This window comes from Sitophilus oryzae, unplaced genomic scaffold (genome assembly GCF_002938485.1).
Source record: "Sitophilus oryzae breed Bouriz unplaced genomic scaffold, Soryzae_2.0 scaffold_1181_pilon_pilon, whole genome shotgun sequence".
Classification (NCBI taxonomy): Eukaryota; Metazoa; Arthropoda; class Insecta; order Coleoptera; family Curculionidae; genus Sitophilus; species Sitophilus oryzae.
In genome coordinates this window covers 180,343-198,475 of record NW_022145817.1, presented here as the reverse complement: position 1 = coordinate 198,475, position 18,133 = coordinate 180,343, and the positions used below count along the sequence as shown (strand labels likewise).

General features: G+C 33.9%; 2 protein-coding genes across 3 annotated transcripts; one reads left to right on the top strand and one right to left on the bottom strand.

The window, feature by feature from the left end:
* Positions 1–770: 770 nt before the first annotated feature.
* Positions 771–14,045, bottom strand: LOC115891426 (E3 ubiquitin-protein ligase CBL-B). 2 transcript variants are annotated; one of them, XM_030911875.1, is made up of 7 exons: positions 13,299–14,045; positions 10,119–10,265; positions 5,872–6,141; positions 5,518–5,740; positions 4,606–4,773; positions 2,156–2,230; positions 771–1,836 (listed from the first exon to the last, which is right to left on the bottom strand). In XM_030911875.1, the coding sequence occupies exons 1-7, from the start codon at positions 13,838–13,840 to the stop codon at positions 1,132–1,134; spliced, it is 2,130 nt and encodes a 709-aa protein (XP_030767735.1). In that variant the 5' UTR covers positions 13,841–14,045; the 3' UTR covers positions 771–1,131. The 2 variants fall into 2 exon arrangements, with proteins under 2 accessions (XP_030767735.1, XP_030767736.1); XM_030911876.1 differs by having other exon boundaries at positions 771–1,833.
* A 673-nt stretch (positions 14,046–14,718) lies between these two features.
* LOC115891428 (dnaJ homolog subfamily B member 12) lies at positions 14,719–17,998 on the top strand. Its single transcript, XM_030911877.1, has 8 exons — positions 14,719–14,835; positions 14,929–15,084; positions 15,247–15,388; positions 15,442–15,587; positions 15,643–15,893; positions 15,945–16,063; positions 17,182–17,345; positions 17,594–17,998. The coding sequence occupies exons 2-8, from the start codon at positions 14,952–14,954 to the stop codon at positions 17,713–17,715; spliced, it is 1,077 nt and encodes a 358-aa protein (XP_030767737.1). The 5' UTR covers positions 14,719–14,835; positions 14,929–14,951; the 3' UTR covers positions 17,716–17,998.
* Positions 17,999–18,133: the final 135 nt, after the last annotated feature.

Below are 18,133 nucleotides of genomic sequence, written 5' to 3'. Positions count from 1 at the left end.
GTTACGAGTAAAGGTTGATTCTCACTATACCTTCCGTATCCGCTACCTTCCGTTTCTCTTCCTTTACATAAAATATTATATCATGTAAAAAATAAACAAAAAAAATAGGACAAGTTTCTTGCAGTATAGGTATATAATAAAATTATATAAGGATTCTTGCCACTTAACTGCTGATACAGAAATTTAATTCTACGCTGTGTTTGTCATAATGTGGATCAACCTGCTCTCACTACCGGTTTCGGAGCCCTACTCCATCATCAGGTGAGCTTGGGCAGATCCACAAAATGACAACCACAGTACAGAGATAGTTAATTCCGACTTGTCGGAAAGTGTCGGTTAGATATTAAGTCCCGAACGGGAGATAGCGGCCTGCGTGCAATGGTAGTACTTTCGTACCACCGAGGCGAAACTATCGATAGTAAATAGATGGTAAAAGACTTTTTTCAGGCAAGCCAAATTATAAAATAGAAAACAAATTTCTTGCAGTATATTCTATTTTATTTTATAATTTGGCTTGCCTGAAAAAAAGCCTTTTACCATCTATTTACTATCGATAGTTTCGCCTCGGTGGTACGAAAGTACTACCATTGCACGCAGGCCGCTATCTCCCGTTCGGGACTTAATATCTAACTAACTAACTGTCTCTGCGTTGTGGTTGTCATTTTGTTGATCTGCCCAAGCTCACCTGATGATGGAGTAGGGCTCCGAAACCGGTAGTGAGAGCAGGTTGATCCTCATTATGACAAACACAGCGTAGAATTAAATTTCTATATCAGCAGTTAAGTGGCACAAGAATCCTTATATAATTTTATTAAATAGGACAATGCATACTATCCGTTCAGTTTCCCTTCCTTTTCATATGCTGCCGAAGTTTCCCGAATACAATTCGAACCACCCTGTATACTCGTCGTCACTGATTTTTCTTATGCTTATTTTTGAATTTTTAATTTTAAGAATAAATCAAATTCTTCCAGAGTAATTACTTGTCTGAGATGGACAACGTTCCATTAGGCTGGTTTCCTATGGTGTATCGTTTGATTATCGCTGCCGCTACCTGCTACAATTTCAAATCGAAACAGCACCAACGACAGCAGTTACAAATTGTACGAATTAGGTGACAGCCCCGTTCCGCTATCCCAATTTCGTGCCGAACTCGTGCAGAATATCGCACGCCATGTCGATGTTGTTCCGCGTGATTCCCAGCGCCTTGATCACCGAATCGCGTGAGTACCCCTCGCTCACCAGCTTCTTGATGTAGTCCATGTTCAGGTTCTCATACGACACGTTCGCCTCCCGCTCCAGCGGATTGATCTTCTTCTTGTATTTGGGCGGCAGTTCCGCATCGACGTTCGCGTACCCCGTCTTGCCGATGTTCGGACTGGTGTTGGACTTGGGCGGTACCGCCTTGGGCGCCGTCCTGTTACTGGGACAGCTCAGGTGCCTCGTCTGCGCCTTGCTCGTGTCGATCACATTATTATCACAATTGGAAACGACCAGGCCCACGATGGTCTCCGGAGTGCTCAGCTCGAGCGGAGGCTCCGACGGCGCGGCGTTCTCGAGGCTCCGGTGCATCTCCAGCATCGAGTTGCTCTTGGGCAGTGGCGGCGGCACTTCGATCGTGTGATGGCTCAGGTTGGTCACAGACTGTGATTGTGCTTCGCTGAGGGCGGCCTGTTGCGACGTGGTGGGCACCGCAGGCGGCGATTCGTGGGTGGGGGAGCTCTTGCGTGGCGGCAAGGGAGGAGGCGCCGCGGTAGGGACCACCACGGTGCCCGGCGGGTTGCGTCTCAGGAACCGCGGGCTGCTGCCAGGGGATATCATCGGGCTGGCGGACTGCTTAAGAAAACACGTCATTGGTTTTTCGTTTGGTTGAAAATGTACAAATTCTGCAATGCATGTAAAGTCTCTCCAACGAGTCAGTTAAGATTTCGACATACCAATATAAAAAATTGACAGAAAATGCAGACAACAACTGTTACAGTGTTGTCTGCATTTATTCGTTGGACAGATTTTAAAAAGATAGGAAAAAATAAAGAGTATTGAACAATAATTGCAAAAAACTCTTTTTGTCAAATTTTTGCATTACACAGTCAGAACAGAATATTAGCTTTATTTTGGTGTCTATTAAATAGGTGCATTAACATTATGCACTTACCGAGATGTCAGTGCGAGGCTTCAGTGCTAAGGCGTGTAAACTACTTCCCGCGCAGTTCCACAACTCTCCCGGATCCTAAAACACATTTTTTTCTAACGTTAGATCCTCGTTACAAGTCCCCCAATAAAGACAAAAAGCCAACAGGCAAATGTTCATGCAATGTCCTACTTACCTATACATTCGTGTACATTTCACAATAAGCTCAGACATACTATTAACGAACAAGACATACAATACACTGCCCCTAAACATAACATAACGAACATGAAACAGCGATTATTTAAAAAAAAAATGCGTGAAAATATTGTATATTGAAAAAGTCAAATATGTAAAAATGCTTTTGCAAATAATAAAATAAAACATGTATAGTACTTCTCACGTAACTTTTATATTTCTTTATTATTTATTGTTTTGAATTTCCACTCAAGTTAAATGTTAACTAACTCTCACATAAGTAATGTGAGAAGAACTTTAGGGCTGCAGAGATCTAAGAATTGGATTTATTAGTATTTTTATTAATATGGTTGGATATTATAATTCCAGTTCAGTACTTTCTTACAGCTTCTAATGTTAGAGCATTTGATGTAAATTAAAACATAATGTAGTTTTAAAAAATTCTCTATTTATGATCATGCACATTTAAGGAAAGAAAAAAACTGCAGCCATTTGCTGGATTATTAAATAAGAAAAATCAATTTGGCCCTTAATAATTTTATTAGGCTAGATAACTATCGTTTTTAAAATCTACTTTTATACAAATATATTACACTGGAGGACGTTACAAAAACTTATTATTCCTTATTAGAACGAATCTCTAACTAAAAGTAAAATCAGTAAATATAATTTCTAATACAAATCTAATACATATATGGCCATTAATAAAAGAAATACATTAATTAAACGATAAAATCGTTTTAACAGCTTATTAAATTATTACAAACTTTTTATCTAATTACTCATATAATGGTTTCGTAAGCACGATGTTGTAGCGGTTAAAAAACATAATATAATAATGATAGAACATTTTTTTAGTAAAATTTAAGTTTGTAATACTTTTTATAAGATGAAGATATTCCCATTTAAAGTGTATCTTTATAAGCGGTGACACAAAAACAATGGATTCAAAATGCGGATGCAAAACAAAAATAAAGCGAATACAATACAACAGGTGAACATATAACATAAAATGGTGTTTTTTTCTCTGCTAAGCAATAGGAAAACTTGCAAAAAAACACAAAAAGAAACGAGCACAGCCAAGAAACGTGTGTAAAATAAATAGGTTTATGGTACACTCAAAAAAAAATCAAGGATTAAATTAAACTACAAAAATGGTTATCTTGAATTAATTGTAATTAAGTATCTACTAAGTACTTTTAATACATATACAGGGTGGTCCGAAATGTATTCGGGAAACTTCGGCAGCATATTCTGCAGATAAAAATGAGTAAAAAAGTCCGTATAAATGTATACGCTAAAATGCTTAGTTTCGGAGATACAAGGTATAGAAGTTTCATTTTTATTTCGGTTTTTCCAAATAATTTCTGAACTAACGTCGATATCTGAATGAAAATTGCTGTCATGCTGTCTGGGTGTTTTTTGACATGAGAAATTTGGGATTTTGATGTCAATATGACTCCTACTGGTAGGGGGCGCCACCTACATGTTTTTAACTGATTTGAAGGGTAATAACTTTTTCCCGGACCTGTATAAAACTACTTATCGAAAAAATATACATTTCCGTAGTTTTTTACGTAAAAAATGTCTCTTGAGAAAAATCGCGACGAGTAACCGTTTTCAAGATATTTAGAATGGGAATAGTCAATACATATCATTATTGATAAAAAAATAAACATGTTGAATAGATAGTTATTTGAATGAAATGATAAATTTGAGAACTTTTTAATTTTTTAAGCTAATTATGAATTTTTCTAGAAAAAATACAATAAAACAGTTTCTGTTGAATCTTTGGAACAAAAACATTTCAAATTTATTCCAAAAAAAAACACAGACACCAATTTTCATACAAATGTCAGCGTTAGCTCATAAATTATTTTGAATAAATCGAAATAAAAAAAAAAACTTCTACACCCTGTATCCCCGAAACGAAGCATTTTAGGATATACATACATTTATAAAAACTTTTTTGGGTATTATTTATTACTAGACTTGTGAGAGTCCAAGTAAGTATGGAACTAATTTACAGCTATGTTTGTGTAGAAGAATTAACTAAAACGCTAATTATAAAACAACAGTATTTGTGTGAAATAAAAACAAATCAATTAATTGTGCAGTTTTTTCGACTTTTTTTGAGTGTAGATACAAAAGGTAAACTAAAGAAAATATAGGTCGACATTTTGTTCAGGATTGAAAAAAAAATGGAAGACAATAATGGGTGTATACGGCGTTCATTCTGTGTAGTTATTCGTGTGATTAGCGTCAGATTTGGATACCTCGAATTCCTCCTCGTCCTCCAAATTCGAAACGTTCTGCGACGCCGACAGGCAGTTCTTTATATTGTGCGACTTTTTCGGATCGAACGGATCCACCACGATCTGCTCCGTCCCCTTGATCTCCGCCCTGCAGAAGGGACAGCCCTGACTACCCTGGCCCTCCGAACCCTGCAACAACATATAGATAAAATAAACACAAATTATTAATAGAAATCATAATTTCTTATTTAAATAGATATATTATTTTAGAGGCACTTAAAAATATATACTGGGTGATCTTTAACATATACGCATAAACTTGGGAAATTACTAATGAAGATAAATAATGACTAATAATGAAAAAAAATGTTAGGCTAATAATGCGAAATATTGACACTTAAAACAGATATCATAAGGAAACTACAGGTCGCACCGCACAACTTTCAATGGAACGAAATATGCTGGGAATAACCAACAAAGACCTTAGAAGAATAGAGTGGATATGACAAAAGACCCAGGTAATAGATGTCATCGACAGAATCCTCAAGTGGCAATGGGTAGGACACCTGGCAAGAAGGACGGACAACTGATGGACCACAAAAATTACAGAATGATACCCCCGAGGAATTAAGAGACCTAGAAGAAGACCAAACCTGAGATGGGACCATGATTATGGAATGACATTAGGAAATTAGCATGGATAACTTGGGCCCGCATAGCCAACAATAGACAATAACTGGCCCAGTTACAAAGAAATTATCTAAATACAGGGTGTCCTTGAAATGGTGTTTTTTACACCAATGGTGGATATTTTACACCATTTCAATGACACCCTGTATATGAAGGAGGCTACGCCATAATTGAAAATGGTTGAATAAGCGGAAAATGATGATGATGCTGATACTTTTAGTAATGTAAACGCAAGAATCTTACCATTTGCCAAGCTGTTAAACACGGGGTACACAACAAATGGCCGCAGGGTTCAATCCTGACGTCTTTGTCGTTCTCCGCGCAAATCTTGCACAACTGGAACGTACTGCCCATTTCGCAGTACAACTCGTACTGCTCCTGCGTGACGGCTATGTGATCCTCCTGGCTCGGTTGTACGGCCCAGGACAGGTCGGGATTCACCGACCTACCGTCGGGATAGAGGTAACTAGAAAGGAAAAAAAAAAGTTAACAAATTTGTGTTTTAAAAAGACCACTGAGTTTTTTTTTTGTTGACTTTAACAAAAATTAAAAAATATATTTATATCTAGTATATGATATTAGTTATATGTCGCTTACAATCCTTCCCGGTATCCGTCGAGCAGCGCCTGAATGAGGCTCTTGTTCTGCGGGATCGTTTGCAGGATTTCGCCGTCCGGCGTGACGTAGCCGATGGCCCACTGGCCCAGCCTGGTGCAAGAGAGACGAAACACGTACGAACCCGCCTTGTTGATGTAGCGCTGCAGGCGAGCCTTCACCTCGTCGTAGGTGAGGAAGGCCACGTAGCCGGGATGCGTCACGGCCAGGATTTGCCAGTTGCGCAGCAACGTCGTCCACGGCTGGAATAATCTGCGAATCGAAGGGAAACGCTCTGGATCAGATTACAGATTACAAATAAAATGCCAACTTCCCCAACGCGGTTCTTGCTACTACAAAAATATGTGAGATCTCGTGTAAAACCAATTTATTTAGTTTCAATGGAAGTACCTATTCAACAACTTTGTTATACATTGTTATCTAATGAATAACCGATCAACAGTTTTATTGACTAGGGTTTCCAATTTTCGGGACCGGGAATCCGTGTTGAAATCCCAGGATTAGAACCTATAATTCCGGGATCCAGTGATTGACTTTCAGAATGAGAAATTTAATCTAAAGAAATACATAATAAAAATGCAGCTACATATAGGGTGTCCCAAGCTGAGCGTTCATTAGAAGTTTCTAGAGAACTACAATATCTAGATCGGACATTCTCAATCTCTCAATTCCATGACAGCTACAGCCGGTATTATAAGACATTCGCACAATTTAATTTTTGAAATAGATAGCCACATGTCTTCTCTTTATGCCACAGTGGCTGTGGTAATCACTAAATTTGTAGTTTAGGCTATACAGATTTTTTTGAAAGAGTTTTTTCCTCCCAAAATTTTAAATATGTCTTTTCTCAAAAACGGTTAATGATAGGTATAGAGTATTTGATACCAAAATTCATAAAATTTTACAGAGAACTTAAGCATAAGCATGTAATAAAAAATTGGGATACCCATGGGAAACCCATTTAAAATAAGAAAGTTGCTGTCAACTTCCGGTATTTCCGGAAGGACCGCCATATTGAAAATATTTTTAATCGATAGATCTCATTGTGAAACCATGATGTGCAAAAAATCTCCGATCTAGATGTTATAGTTCTCTAGAAACTTCTAATGCACGCTCAGCCTGGGACACCCTGTATATCAAAAAGAAAATGGGCAAAGAGTTTTATTAAAACAGACAAAACAATCCACCAGTGATTTATATGTTGTTCTTGTTGCGTGCAATTCTTGTTAGAAAAAAAAATAAAATAAAAGCAAACACGGAAATACAAATTTTAGATATTGACGTTCCGCTTAGTATAAATAAAATATGATCGTAGAAAGACTAAGTCTAATCATTTTAGATTGGGCTTTTAATTTTTTTCGAGATTTTCGGGATCCCGGAATTTAATATCGGGATTTCGGCGATAAGCATACACAGAGGTCCCGGGATTTTAGGAAACTCTGTTCCATGGACACTAATAAAATAACTGATATTGTTTTACATGAGATCTCATAACTTTTTGTAGTTGCAGAACTGCATTGCAAAACTTGGCTAGTTTTTCATTCTGTGTGTTCTTGATGGGATAATTTGAATAAAAATCAAATCGGTGTGAGTTATTTTATAACCTATATCGTCAAATAAATGAACAAATTAAGACCTATAACAATTTAAACGTTAATTTAACCATCGAACAGAAACTGTAATATTTCTTAATCGTTTATTATGCCACACTAAATGCATAAATCGGTTGATTGGTAATGCGACGTTTTAAATACGACTCGCGGTTACAATATTGAGTTGTCGCACCGAATATCTAGTAGTTGGCATTCCGGTGGCGAAAATCGAATAAAATCCGAGCTCGAATTAAGGCTCAATTCGGAGCGGGATTTATGAATATTAACGGCGCGCATTTGACTCGCGATTCAATCGGACCGACGATCAAATTTATGCGCTTTTAACTTGCAACGGAATCGAATTTAATCGCACGATTTTCCATAACCATCTCTGTCCAAGATCGTTTATCAATATCTTTTTTTTAACAGGGAGAAGTTAATATTGCATTATAGAGATCATGTTTTATTCTTGAGAAAAATCAGTTACAAAGCAAAAGTGAAAATTATTTCAATATAAATTAGTAAAATACACAATTAAAATTTTACATACACTTTAAAATTTTGATGTATTTTAAAGTTTAATGCCTATATTTTGTTCTATAGTGGGCCGATTTTGATGATGTTTTAAGCAATATGTAGCTAGATTATTTGGCTTTTTAGTATATCTTTCTAAATTAAAAATGAAAGTTCTCATCTGTCAATTATACGAGGGAAAACAAAATACTGATATTGGCAAAAGTTTGAGACACCCTGTGGAATACGTTAATACAGCAAGGACTTTAAGAATCATTTTATCGTCTAGGTACATCTTTTCTCGATAGTTTGATTTTTGGTTCATCTCACTAGCTTTATTTTCGTGGGAGATATTCGCTTTTGAAGAAGACACTAACATTTTTTTCGTAATTTTTACATTAAAACCATGCCTTTGCTTTTGGTCCTAGTCAACAGACCTAGTAAGTTGTGGTCCCGAAGCAGGCATTCTTCACATAATATTTGCATCGTTTAATCTTCTTACAGCCCGTTCATTTACATAAACTTTGCTTAGGTGCAATCTATCTATACTACTAATATATAAAATCCTTAAGTGACTGACATACTGATTAATCATGATCCTGCTCAAATCACTCAACGTAAGAAGCTCAATTTTGGCATACAGGTTGATTCTAGGGTGTAGAGGTTCGATACGAAGAGATTTTTCGAAATTCCAGTTCCAAGAGGGTGAAACCACCCCTCAAATATTACAGTATTTTTTATTTAAAAAACGGCCAAGTTTCCGAAAAAACGCTTAAACACGTATATTTTATTTTATTTTGTACATATTTTAAGATTTTTTAAAAATGTATACAGGGTGTTTCGAAAAATCTGGTCATTGATTAATCACGATCCTGCTTAAAGCGCTTGACGTAAAAAGCTGATTTTTGGAAAACAGATTGACTTTAGGGTGTAGAGGTTCGATAAGAAGGGATTTTTCGAATCTCGAATTCTAAGGGGGTTAAACTATCCCTCAAATATTAAAATATTTTTTATTTAAAAACCGGTGAGTTTTTCGGAAAAACTCTTAAACAAATATATTTTATTTTGTTGTTTTACATATTTTAAGATTTTTTATAAATTTATACAGGGTGTTTCATAAAATATGACCAATGAGTAATCACGATTATGCTGAAACTGCTTGACGTTTAAAGCCGATTTTTGGCAAACGGATTGACTGTGGTGTGTAGAGGTTCGATAAGGAGGGGTTTAAAAAATCAGCGTGTTGCAAAAAGTTGGGTAATTTCTTAACCACGATTCTGCTTAAATTGCTTGACGTAAAAAGCTTAGTTTTGGCAAACGGATTTTTCGAAAGTCAAATTCCAACGAGATGAAACTACCCCTCAAATATTACCAAGTTATATAATAATATCCCCATATTGTTTTTTCTCATGCTGACGTAAATGTGAGAAAATTTTATCCAGTTTGTATGATAATGGAAATTCTTGCTTTGCTTTATCATCACCATTAGAAATGATTATTTCGACGCGAACGAAGTCGCTGGTACACGCTAGTTTAAATAAATAAAAGCAGTTTGTGTTCAAACCGTACTTTCATTTTTAATTTAGAGATACTAAAAAGTCAAATAATTTAGGTACAAATTGCTTAAAAGATCATCAAAATCAGTCCACTAGAACACAATATATAAAACTGTAAAATACATCAAAATTTATGGTGTCCCTTTTTCCTGCCGGTGAGTGTATTATTTGCGAATTAAAAAATATAATATCTAAAGAAAAAAACCGCAAATACATACAAGTGTTTTCGTAATTTTTTATTGAGCAACTTTTTTCCTTTAAAATGAATCTGAAAATTGGTGAAATGTACGCGATTTGAACCACTAAATTTGAACTTCCGGTCCGGCTTCATTTAAAATAGATTTTTGTTGATGTTTTCGAGATGGGCGCGCTTTGATAAAAACCTAGTAAATATTTAGATGTACTGTCTGTCGAATGAATGAAATCTTACAGCAACACACACATATATTTCTTTTTGCGAAATAGGTACGGACGGCACTTGGGAATTCATTCGGCCGGCAAAACATCATATTCTTAAAAATAGGTAAAAATCGAGATAAAAAATAAATTATAGGTGTTAAGGCCTTACCTAGTGAACACATCGAACTCAAAATTAGATATGTAATCGTTACAAGTAAGATCGATGGTGGATTTTAAGGCCATGGCCTCAAGGCCTGAACTGATCGGGTGTATCTTGTTCAGTTCTTCGCGGAATATCTTCCAAGGAACTAATGTGCTGAAAAATAAGACATATAAATTAGCAGTATATTAAGTAGTAGTAGCACAGCATAGACTGCAGAAGTAGCTTCACATACAACTTTATTTCAACATACCGGGTGCATTTTAAAAGTGGTACATATCTATAACTTTTTATTTTTTTAGATAAAAAAACAAGATGGTATGTTAGTGTATGACATAAATTAGGATTGACTGACGTATTCAATTGTTTTTGGTTACGTCTTGTTTCACCGGAAATTACTACAACTTTTGAATTTTAAATTACACCCTAGGTATTTTTTGACTTTATTCGATAGAAAATGACACTGTGAGTAGAATGACATATCATATGTCAACTTTTGACATTTTTGCATATATGGTTTATCTGAAATTGTAACATGCGGTTAATAATGACAATTTGATTCGAAATACCAAGTGTGTGGTACCAAATTATTCGTAAAAAAATGCTTTTTCCAAATATGCTAATGAGCCACGCTTGTTCCATTTGAAAAAATTGAGATATGATTAAAAATACGATATTTACATCTTTTAACTGGTCACGAAACAAGACACGAAACACATTATAGGTTCAAAACTTTTTTTCCAAGGCTCCTTGATTAAAAATTAGTATTTTTAGCACAGCCGTGGCACTCTAGATTGAAATTTAAAACACTATTTTTCTAAAGCGAAAATGTCAAAAGTTCACATATGATATGTCATTCTACTCACAGTGTCATTTTCTATCGAATACAGTAAAAAAATACCGAGAGTGTCATTTAAAAATCAAAAGTTGTAGTCATTTCTGGCGAAACAGGAAGTGACGAAAAACAATTGAGTTCGTCAATCAATCCTAATTTATGTCCTATATTAACGTACCAAATCTCGTTTTTTATCTGAAAAAATTAAAAATGTCAACATAAAGCTATGTTACCTTGTTTAGATTTAATTTAAAAATAGATGCAGTTTTTCTTAAATTACTTAAAATCGGCTTGTCCAAAATTGCTCAAATTTAGTATGTGTATTCAACATTCGCACATGTGTAAAAGCCCTTTTACGACTTCGGCGTAAATTCAATAGAGAAGCTAATATCTATTTGGACAGTTCAAAATTTGCATGGGATTTCCCTTTTTATCTTTTTATTCCAAGGGATCTCCTTTGTTCCTAACGCCGATGCACCACCCCCACCCGTTATGTCATTTTATTAAAAATAAAAATAATAATAAAAACATTGATGTAAATTCCATTTCAAATTACAAAAATTAGTGCTATTTATAATGTCAATAATATCAAAGATAGATTTCCCTAGAAAAGAATTCAGTGACTTTAAAAATTATCTTAAAATAAAAGAAAATAAAATTCAATATGGTGGTGGTTTTATTTTAAAATGATTTCTTTTCATTACATACTAAAATTCACCTGAAAATAATCCGTCGTATTTTTTTATATTTACTTAATATTACAATTTGACAGTGTATTCAGAGTAATTCTATCATAAATTACATAATATAATTCTTGATATTTTTGGTTTTAACCGATAGCAAGAAATTGTCGCCCAATTTGGTTTCTTAATCCATATCCACTATGGAACATAAGGACGACTTTCTCCATGAATGAAATATCGATCGACGAGAGTACGAGGAAAGTTTTGCGTAAGGGCGACTGTTGGATATTAGAAAGATATTAGAACATAATATAATATGCCGATTCTGACTAAATTTTATAATATCTTTTCGAATATTTTACAAGACTTTTATGGCTTTAACTCGACGACCAGGTGATAGAAGAGGTCAAGAAGTTAAACGGGAATTCGATTCGATATCGCAAACTTTTACCGCACAAATTGGATGACTAACGTAACGACTGTTTCCTCGGTTTGGCTAATTTTGTAGATCACGACGATACCGTAGCGGATGCATAATCTACATTCTTTATTTAGTTCTATTTTGATATCAAAACATTTCCTCAATTCAAATTTGTTATAAAAAAATTACTTGAATATGGCTAATGAATTAAAATTGCTAGAATGTAAAATGTAATAAATGTTGAAGATAATTTTCAACACCACAGATTTTTAATTTATAAAAAATGATGTTTGTTGTTGCGGCAAATGTTCTAAGAAAGTGGTAATGATCGTTTTTAAATTTTACCAATTAATTGCCTATTTATTTACTCGAGTTTAAATTCTAAAAATTACAGTCATTCATTAACACTCGCGAAAATAAACTTTTCTAATGAATCTAATAAATAAATTGGTAAATACACGTCACTTAGAGTAAATTACCCCACACATTTTACGTCAGAAAACAACCCAGTACAGTTCTTTAAGTTTAAGATACTTACTATTTGGCAGAAAAAAATGTCCCACAAAATAAAATCAAAAACCTTGGTAAAATCTCTATATTATCTATATCTTTCACTTGAGATGTCTCTAATTATTGGAAAAATATACAATAATAATTAATAATATATATGTATTATTTCACCATATCACTAATATTATCTAGGTATTCAAATACATATAGCATATCTAATGAGATAATATATTATTTTACTGACTTCTCAATGACTCTCTGTGACTGTTAATTATAATGTAGATTGTATTTTTGGTCGTTTTTTTAAATGTTCCGTGTCGAAATCGCCCTATCTCTTATTGGACAGACCATAGTGGCAATCATGGAATCAAGTCATTGGAAATTTTTTTATAAATAGGTATGGTAAAAATCAAGGAAAGATTAAAAAATTATAACTGGGTAAACAATAACATTAAATAACACAAAACATGTTATACATACGTTTAAATAATGGTTCAACTCTTATCCAATCTATTATTAGATAAGAAGTTATATATATAGGTAATTTTGATAGCAACAATGAGGTGCATGCATTAAGAGGTACTTAAAGTTATCTATTGCATTATAAAAAAAACCTCGGTAAAATCTTTATATTATCCATATTTTTCACTTTTTTTATTATTATTGTATTTTTTTGATAATTATAATAAAAATCGTCCTTTAAAAATAGAAGTACGGCAATTAATCGTTTCATCACTTACCTATTGCCAAAGTTGGTTTTCCAGAATTCAGCAGCATCGGACTTTGTTATTCGGAACTGATCACCCCCAAAGAAACCGGTAGCGAACAGTGCCTTTAATTCACTTAACATATGACTAAACACTAAACTTAACTTGGTTAAATTTCGCCTATAATGTGAGTTTTCGTCAAACATTTTGTCTTTGCCTTCTTTGAAAAGTTTGATGGCTTGCTTGCACTTTCGCATCAAATTAATAATAAACACGTTAAAATATTCAATGTTGTGTAAAGCGGACATGTTATCCTCGTATTTCGAATAAATAAGCCTTAATCTTTGATACGTATCCGGTAAAATATCCAGAATGAAGGGGGGCGAGTTTTTCAAGTTCATCTTTTGCTGCTGACAATACTTCACCACTCTATCCATTAGTTTCCAAGTCTTGTCTAGAGTTCGTTTATCCGTGGCGTATTTTGGATGGGTCATTACGTCGGTAAAAGCACCTTGCAGTTTCGAAAATATCGTTGATAAATTTTTGTGTTGAATGGGACGATTCCTGCCTGACATTTTGATGTGCGTTTGGAGTACGGGTTCGGTCACTTTTGCAACGGAATCACATTACCGAACACCACAAAAAACGAAACCTATATACATTTACATTATTGAGTTTAATATTATTTTTGATTGATTGTGCTAGGCGAGTAAACAACCATTCACGAAATTACTGCAAACACGGATGTCATTTTCTATCAATCGCCTTGAAGTTTCAAAGGACGCTCCTCCAGAGTCGGATTATAACGGTACATTCGCGTTTCAGAATTATCCATTTTAGAAACAAACACAATCCTAATTTTATTTAATTTATATGTTGTAAAAATTAGCACAAGTAATGTAAGAGATAGAATTAATATCATTTGATTAAATACCACTTGTGAAAATATATAATAAACTAACTACAATAAATATTTTAAAATATCAAAATACGGTCCTATTAAGTTATTTCGTTAGGATAACCAAACATACTGCAATATGTTGAGTGTTGCCTAGATTACAGGGTACATTTTTTGATAATGAATGAAAGTTACGTTGCTGCCATCTCTGTTCAACCAGAGACCCCTTATTTTTTGTATTTTTAAAAATTTCAATAACTATTTTTATTAATACAATAGATTTAAATATAGAATTATTATTAATTCTCTAATAGTTTAAACCACTTTAATCATTGCCAATAGAAAAAGTAGAGATAGTGCATTCAAAAATGTTCATATTTTATTTTTGACCTATTTTAATTAAATTAATTGGCCTACAAATTAGATTTACTTTGATTGCATTGTTTCATTGTAATGAAATAATAAACCAAATCGTAGATAGATACTTATTATTTAATAAATATATACCTATATTTCAATCTCTTAATAAATTAATTTTTGTATTCAGTTGGTTGATGCAAAAAGTTGGAAGTTGGAAGAAATGATCAGCTGATTTGGTATGAAAAAAAGTCGGTTGTCAGTGTCACTTGTCATCTATTAAAGCACTAATGAAAATTGAAAACGTAAGATAGGGTGAGTTTAATCAGCCAAAATAATCATTATTTTGTAGATTTGTAGATAATTTGATTTAGATCGTAAAGTTTATAAAATTGTATACAATTTTAGGCCTTTTTGTATTGATTTTTATAATGGATAGTAATAAAGACGAGGCTTTACGATGTATTGACGTTGCTGAAAAATATATCAAGGAAAAATGCAAAGAAAAAGCTGAAAAATTCCTGCATAAAGCGGAAAGATTATTTCCGACGCAACGGGCTAAAGGTATTTTTTATTTATTTTAAACTAGTTCCTTTTTAACTTTAAATAAATATTAAACGTTTAATTTATTCACAATTATTTACATTAGATTTAGATATCTCATTGACATCTAGCATTCAAGATTAGATTGTTTTTCTGTTTCTGTTTCAAAAATATTTTGTTTAGATCTGCTGTTGCAAGTGTCAATAATGCCAGACACCGTTGATTCTGAACAACCAAGAAAAAGAAAAGTAACTCCAAAAGCCGATCAATCGCCAAAGAGAGCCGAATACACTTCAGAACAATTAGCATTAGTCAAACGAATAAGGTATTATTTAACTAGCTATCAAATACAACTTGCAAAATTCTATGTTATTCCAGGACCTGTAAGGATTATTATGAAATTTTATGTATAAGCAAGGATGCTACCGATACTGAAATTAAGAAATCTTATAGAAAAATTGCCTTACAGTTGCATCCCGATAAGAATAGAGCTCCAGGTGCCGATGAGGCCTTCAAGGCTGTTGGTACGATAAAGAAATATAGAATAAAATTGTAACTAAATACTACTTTAATTTGTAGGAAATGCCGTTGCAGTGCTTACAGACGTAGAAAAACGTAAACAGTATGATCTCTACGGTAATGAAGAGGACAGGCCAGCTAGAAATCATTCGTACAATTATAACAGAGGATTTGATAACGAGGTCAATCCAGAGGAATTATTTAACATGTTTTTTGGAACTGGATTTGGAGGTTCGAACGTTTATGTGCGCCGAAACGGCCGTTGGCACAGACAGACGACTGGCAGCCAGCAGGAACATCATCGTAGAGAAGTAAATTTCGAATTTTTTCTTAATCCTTTTTTTATGGCTGTGATATTTTAGCAACAAAACAGTGGCATGTCAACCTTTGTGCAATTATTACCGATACTAATTGCGATATTGCTGTCGATGGTTTCGAGTTTCTTCATATCAGATCCGGCTTACAGTTTGTCAGTTAGCTCGTAAGAAATTTTAGTTTTCTCATATACAGGGTGGTCCGAATGTATTCGGGAAACTTCGTCAGTATATTCTGCAGATAAAAATAAGTAAAAAAGTTTGTGTTAATATAAATGTTCTAAAGTGTTTCGGTCCGGAGATACAGGGTGTTGAAATTTCATTTATATTTCGTTTTTTTCAAAATAAGTTCTGAACTAATGTCGATATTTGGATGAAAATTGGTGCCTGGGTATTTTTTGACGTGAGAAATTTGATTTTGACGTCAATATGTCTCCTACTTGTTGAGGGCGCCACCTACATATTTTTCAAACTGGTTTGAAGGGTAACAACTTCTCGTCCGTACCTGTATAAAATCTAATGAGTATCAAAATATATATTTCTATCATTTTTTACGTAAAAAATGTCTCTAGGTAAAAATCGCTAAGAGTAAAAAAACGGCGTCAGCGATGGCTATGAAATGAAGATTGCTATCATTTTATATGTAAAATTATATGGGGAATGTTATCGATCGTCATTTCCAAGCCAACTGGACGCCGTTTGTTTTTTCGATCATACGGTACTTATAGTTATTTGAATGATATGATAAATTTGGGAACTTTTTATTTTTTTAAATTAATCTAAAATTTTTATATTAACATATTTATTTTTTGGCAATAATGACATGTATTGACTTATTGACTATCTGCGTTCTAAATATCTTGAAAACGGATGCTCATAGCGATTTTTACCTAGGGACCTTTTTTACGTAAAAATGACGGAAATTTATATTTTTCTTACTCAGTAGTTTCACACAGGTACGGTCGAGAAGTTATTACTCTTTAAATCAGTTAAAACACATATGGGTGGCGCCCCCTACAAGTAGGAGTAATAGTAACTTCGAAATCGCATTTCTCATGTCAGAAAACACCCAGACACCAATTTTTATACAAACATCGACTATGGTTCAGGAATTATTTGGAAAAAAAACCGAAATAAAAATGAAACCTCTACACCCTGTATCTCCGAAACGAAGCATTTTAGGACAAAAACTTTATGTTCAGAATATGCTGCCGAAGTTTCCCGAATACAATTCGGACCACCCTGTATATAAGGAAAAAATAACGACTTTTAAATCTTTCTCTAGGAAGTACCCGATAATGAGACGCACCCAAAACTTACAGATTCCTTACTACGTTAAGGAAAACTTCCACACGGAATACCAGGGGTCGGTAAAAAGGCTGGAGCTGTCCGTGGAAGAGGAATACGTTTCCAACTTGAGGCACCAGTGCTACCGGGAGAAAAGCTACCGTAAATGTTTTTATTTTATTATTTACACCATCCTACTTAAATTTTCTTGCATGCTTAATGTCTTTGCCAAATTGTTTCAATATATAGATTGATTCAATGTGTAGAACTTGGATTTTTTAAAAATATCGAGAAATAACTCTAAATTAAAAAAAAATAAAGTAGATTTTAAGAAGAGTTTTTAAATAGCCAGGTGAAAGAGATGGTTAATGTTTTTGATATTGTTTCACCATCGGAATATCGTGTTGCAGGTGATTCGATGATATGGAAGGCCAGGAACTTTGGCGACCGGGATCTGTTCGACAACGCCCAGAGAATAAAAATGCCCTCTTGCGAAAAACTACAGGAACTACGTTCGCACGGCTCATTCTAAGTCTTAATAAATTAGGTGATTTTTGTTAGTGCAGTTTTATTGTTTTTATTTCTAATGTAAAAATGTTATTTTAACCTAAACCACCTGTTCGTTTGTAAACATTGAATAGGTCACGGGAATTTTTCATAAATTTTCAATGTTGCAGTGCGACTATCCAAAGATCTATAACAGACTAAATAAAATATGTGTTAAGGATCAATAATTATTTATCGTTATTTATGTAAAAAGCTTTAGTTCTGTTGGCATATAAACGGTTAGAAAAATTAAATAATTAAATTTGAAATATCTGGTTTTCTTTTTTACCTTCTACGAGATTTATATCAAAAACACATGTGTCATCACTCATGACTCAAAATCGGACCCATGTTGATATGAAAAATATCTGTTAATTTTACGTGAGGAATCTCCCCACTAGAGA

Coding starts and splice junctions, on each gene's coding strand:
- LOC115891428 (XM_030911877.1), top strand. CDS start 14,952: ATGGATAGTAATAAAGACGAGGCTTTACGATGTATTGACGTTGCTGAA. Junction 15,588..15,642: donor TGAGGCCTTCAAGGCTGTTG/GTACGATAAAGA, acceptor TTTAATTTGTAG/GAAATGCCGTTGCAGTGCTT. Junction 17,346..17,593: donor CTACCGGGAGAAAAGCTACC/GTAAATGTTTTT, acceptor ATCGTGTTGCAG/GTGATTCGATGATATGGAAG.
- LOC115891426 (XM_030911875.1), bottom strand. CDS start 13,840: ATGTCAGGCAGGAATCGTCCCATTCAACACAAAAATTTATCAACGATA. Junction 5,741..5,871: donor GACGGATACCGGGAAGGATT/GTAAGCGACATA, acceptor TTTCCTTTCTAG/TTACCTCTATCCCGACGGTA. Junction 1,837..2,155: donor AGCCTCGCACTGACATCTCG/GTAAGTGCATAA, acceptor TGTTTTCTTAAG/CAGTCCGCCAGCCCGATGAT.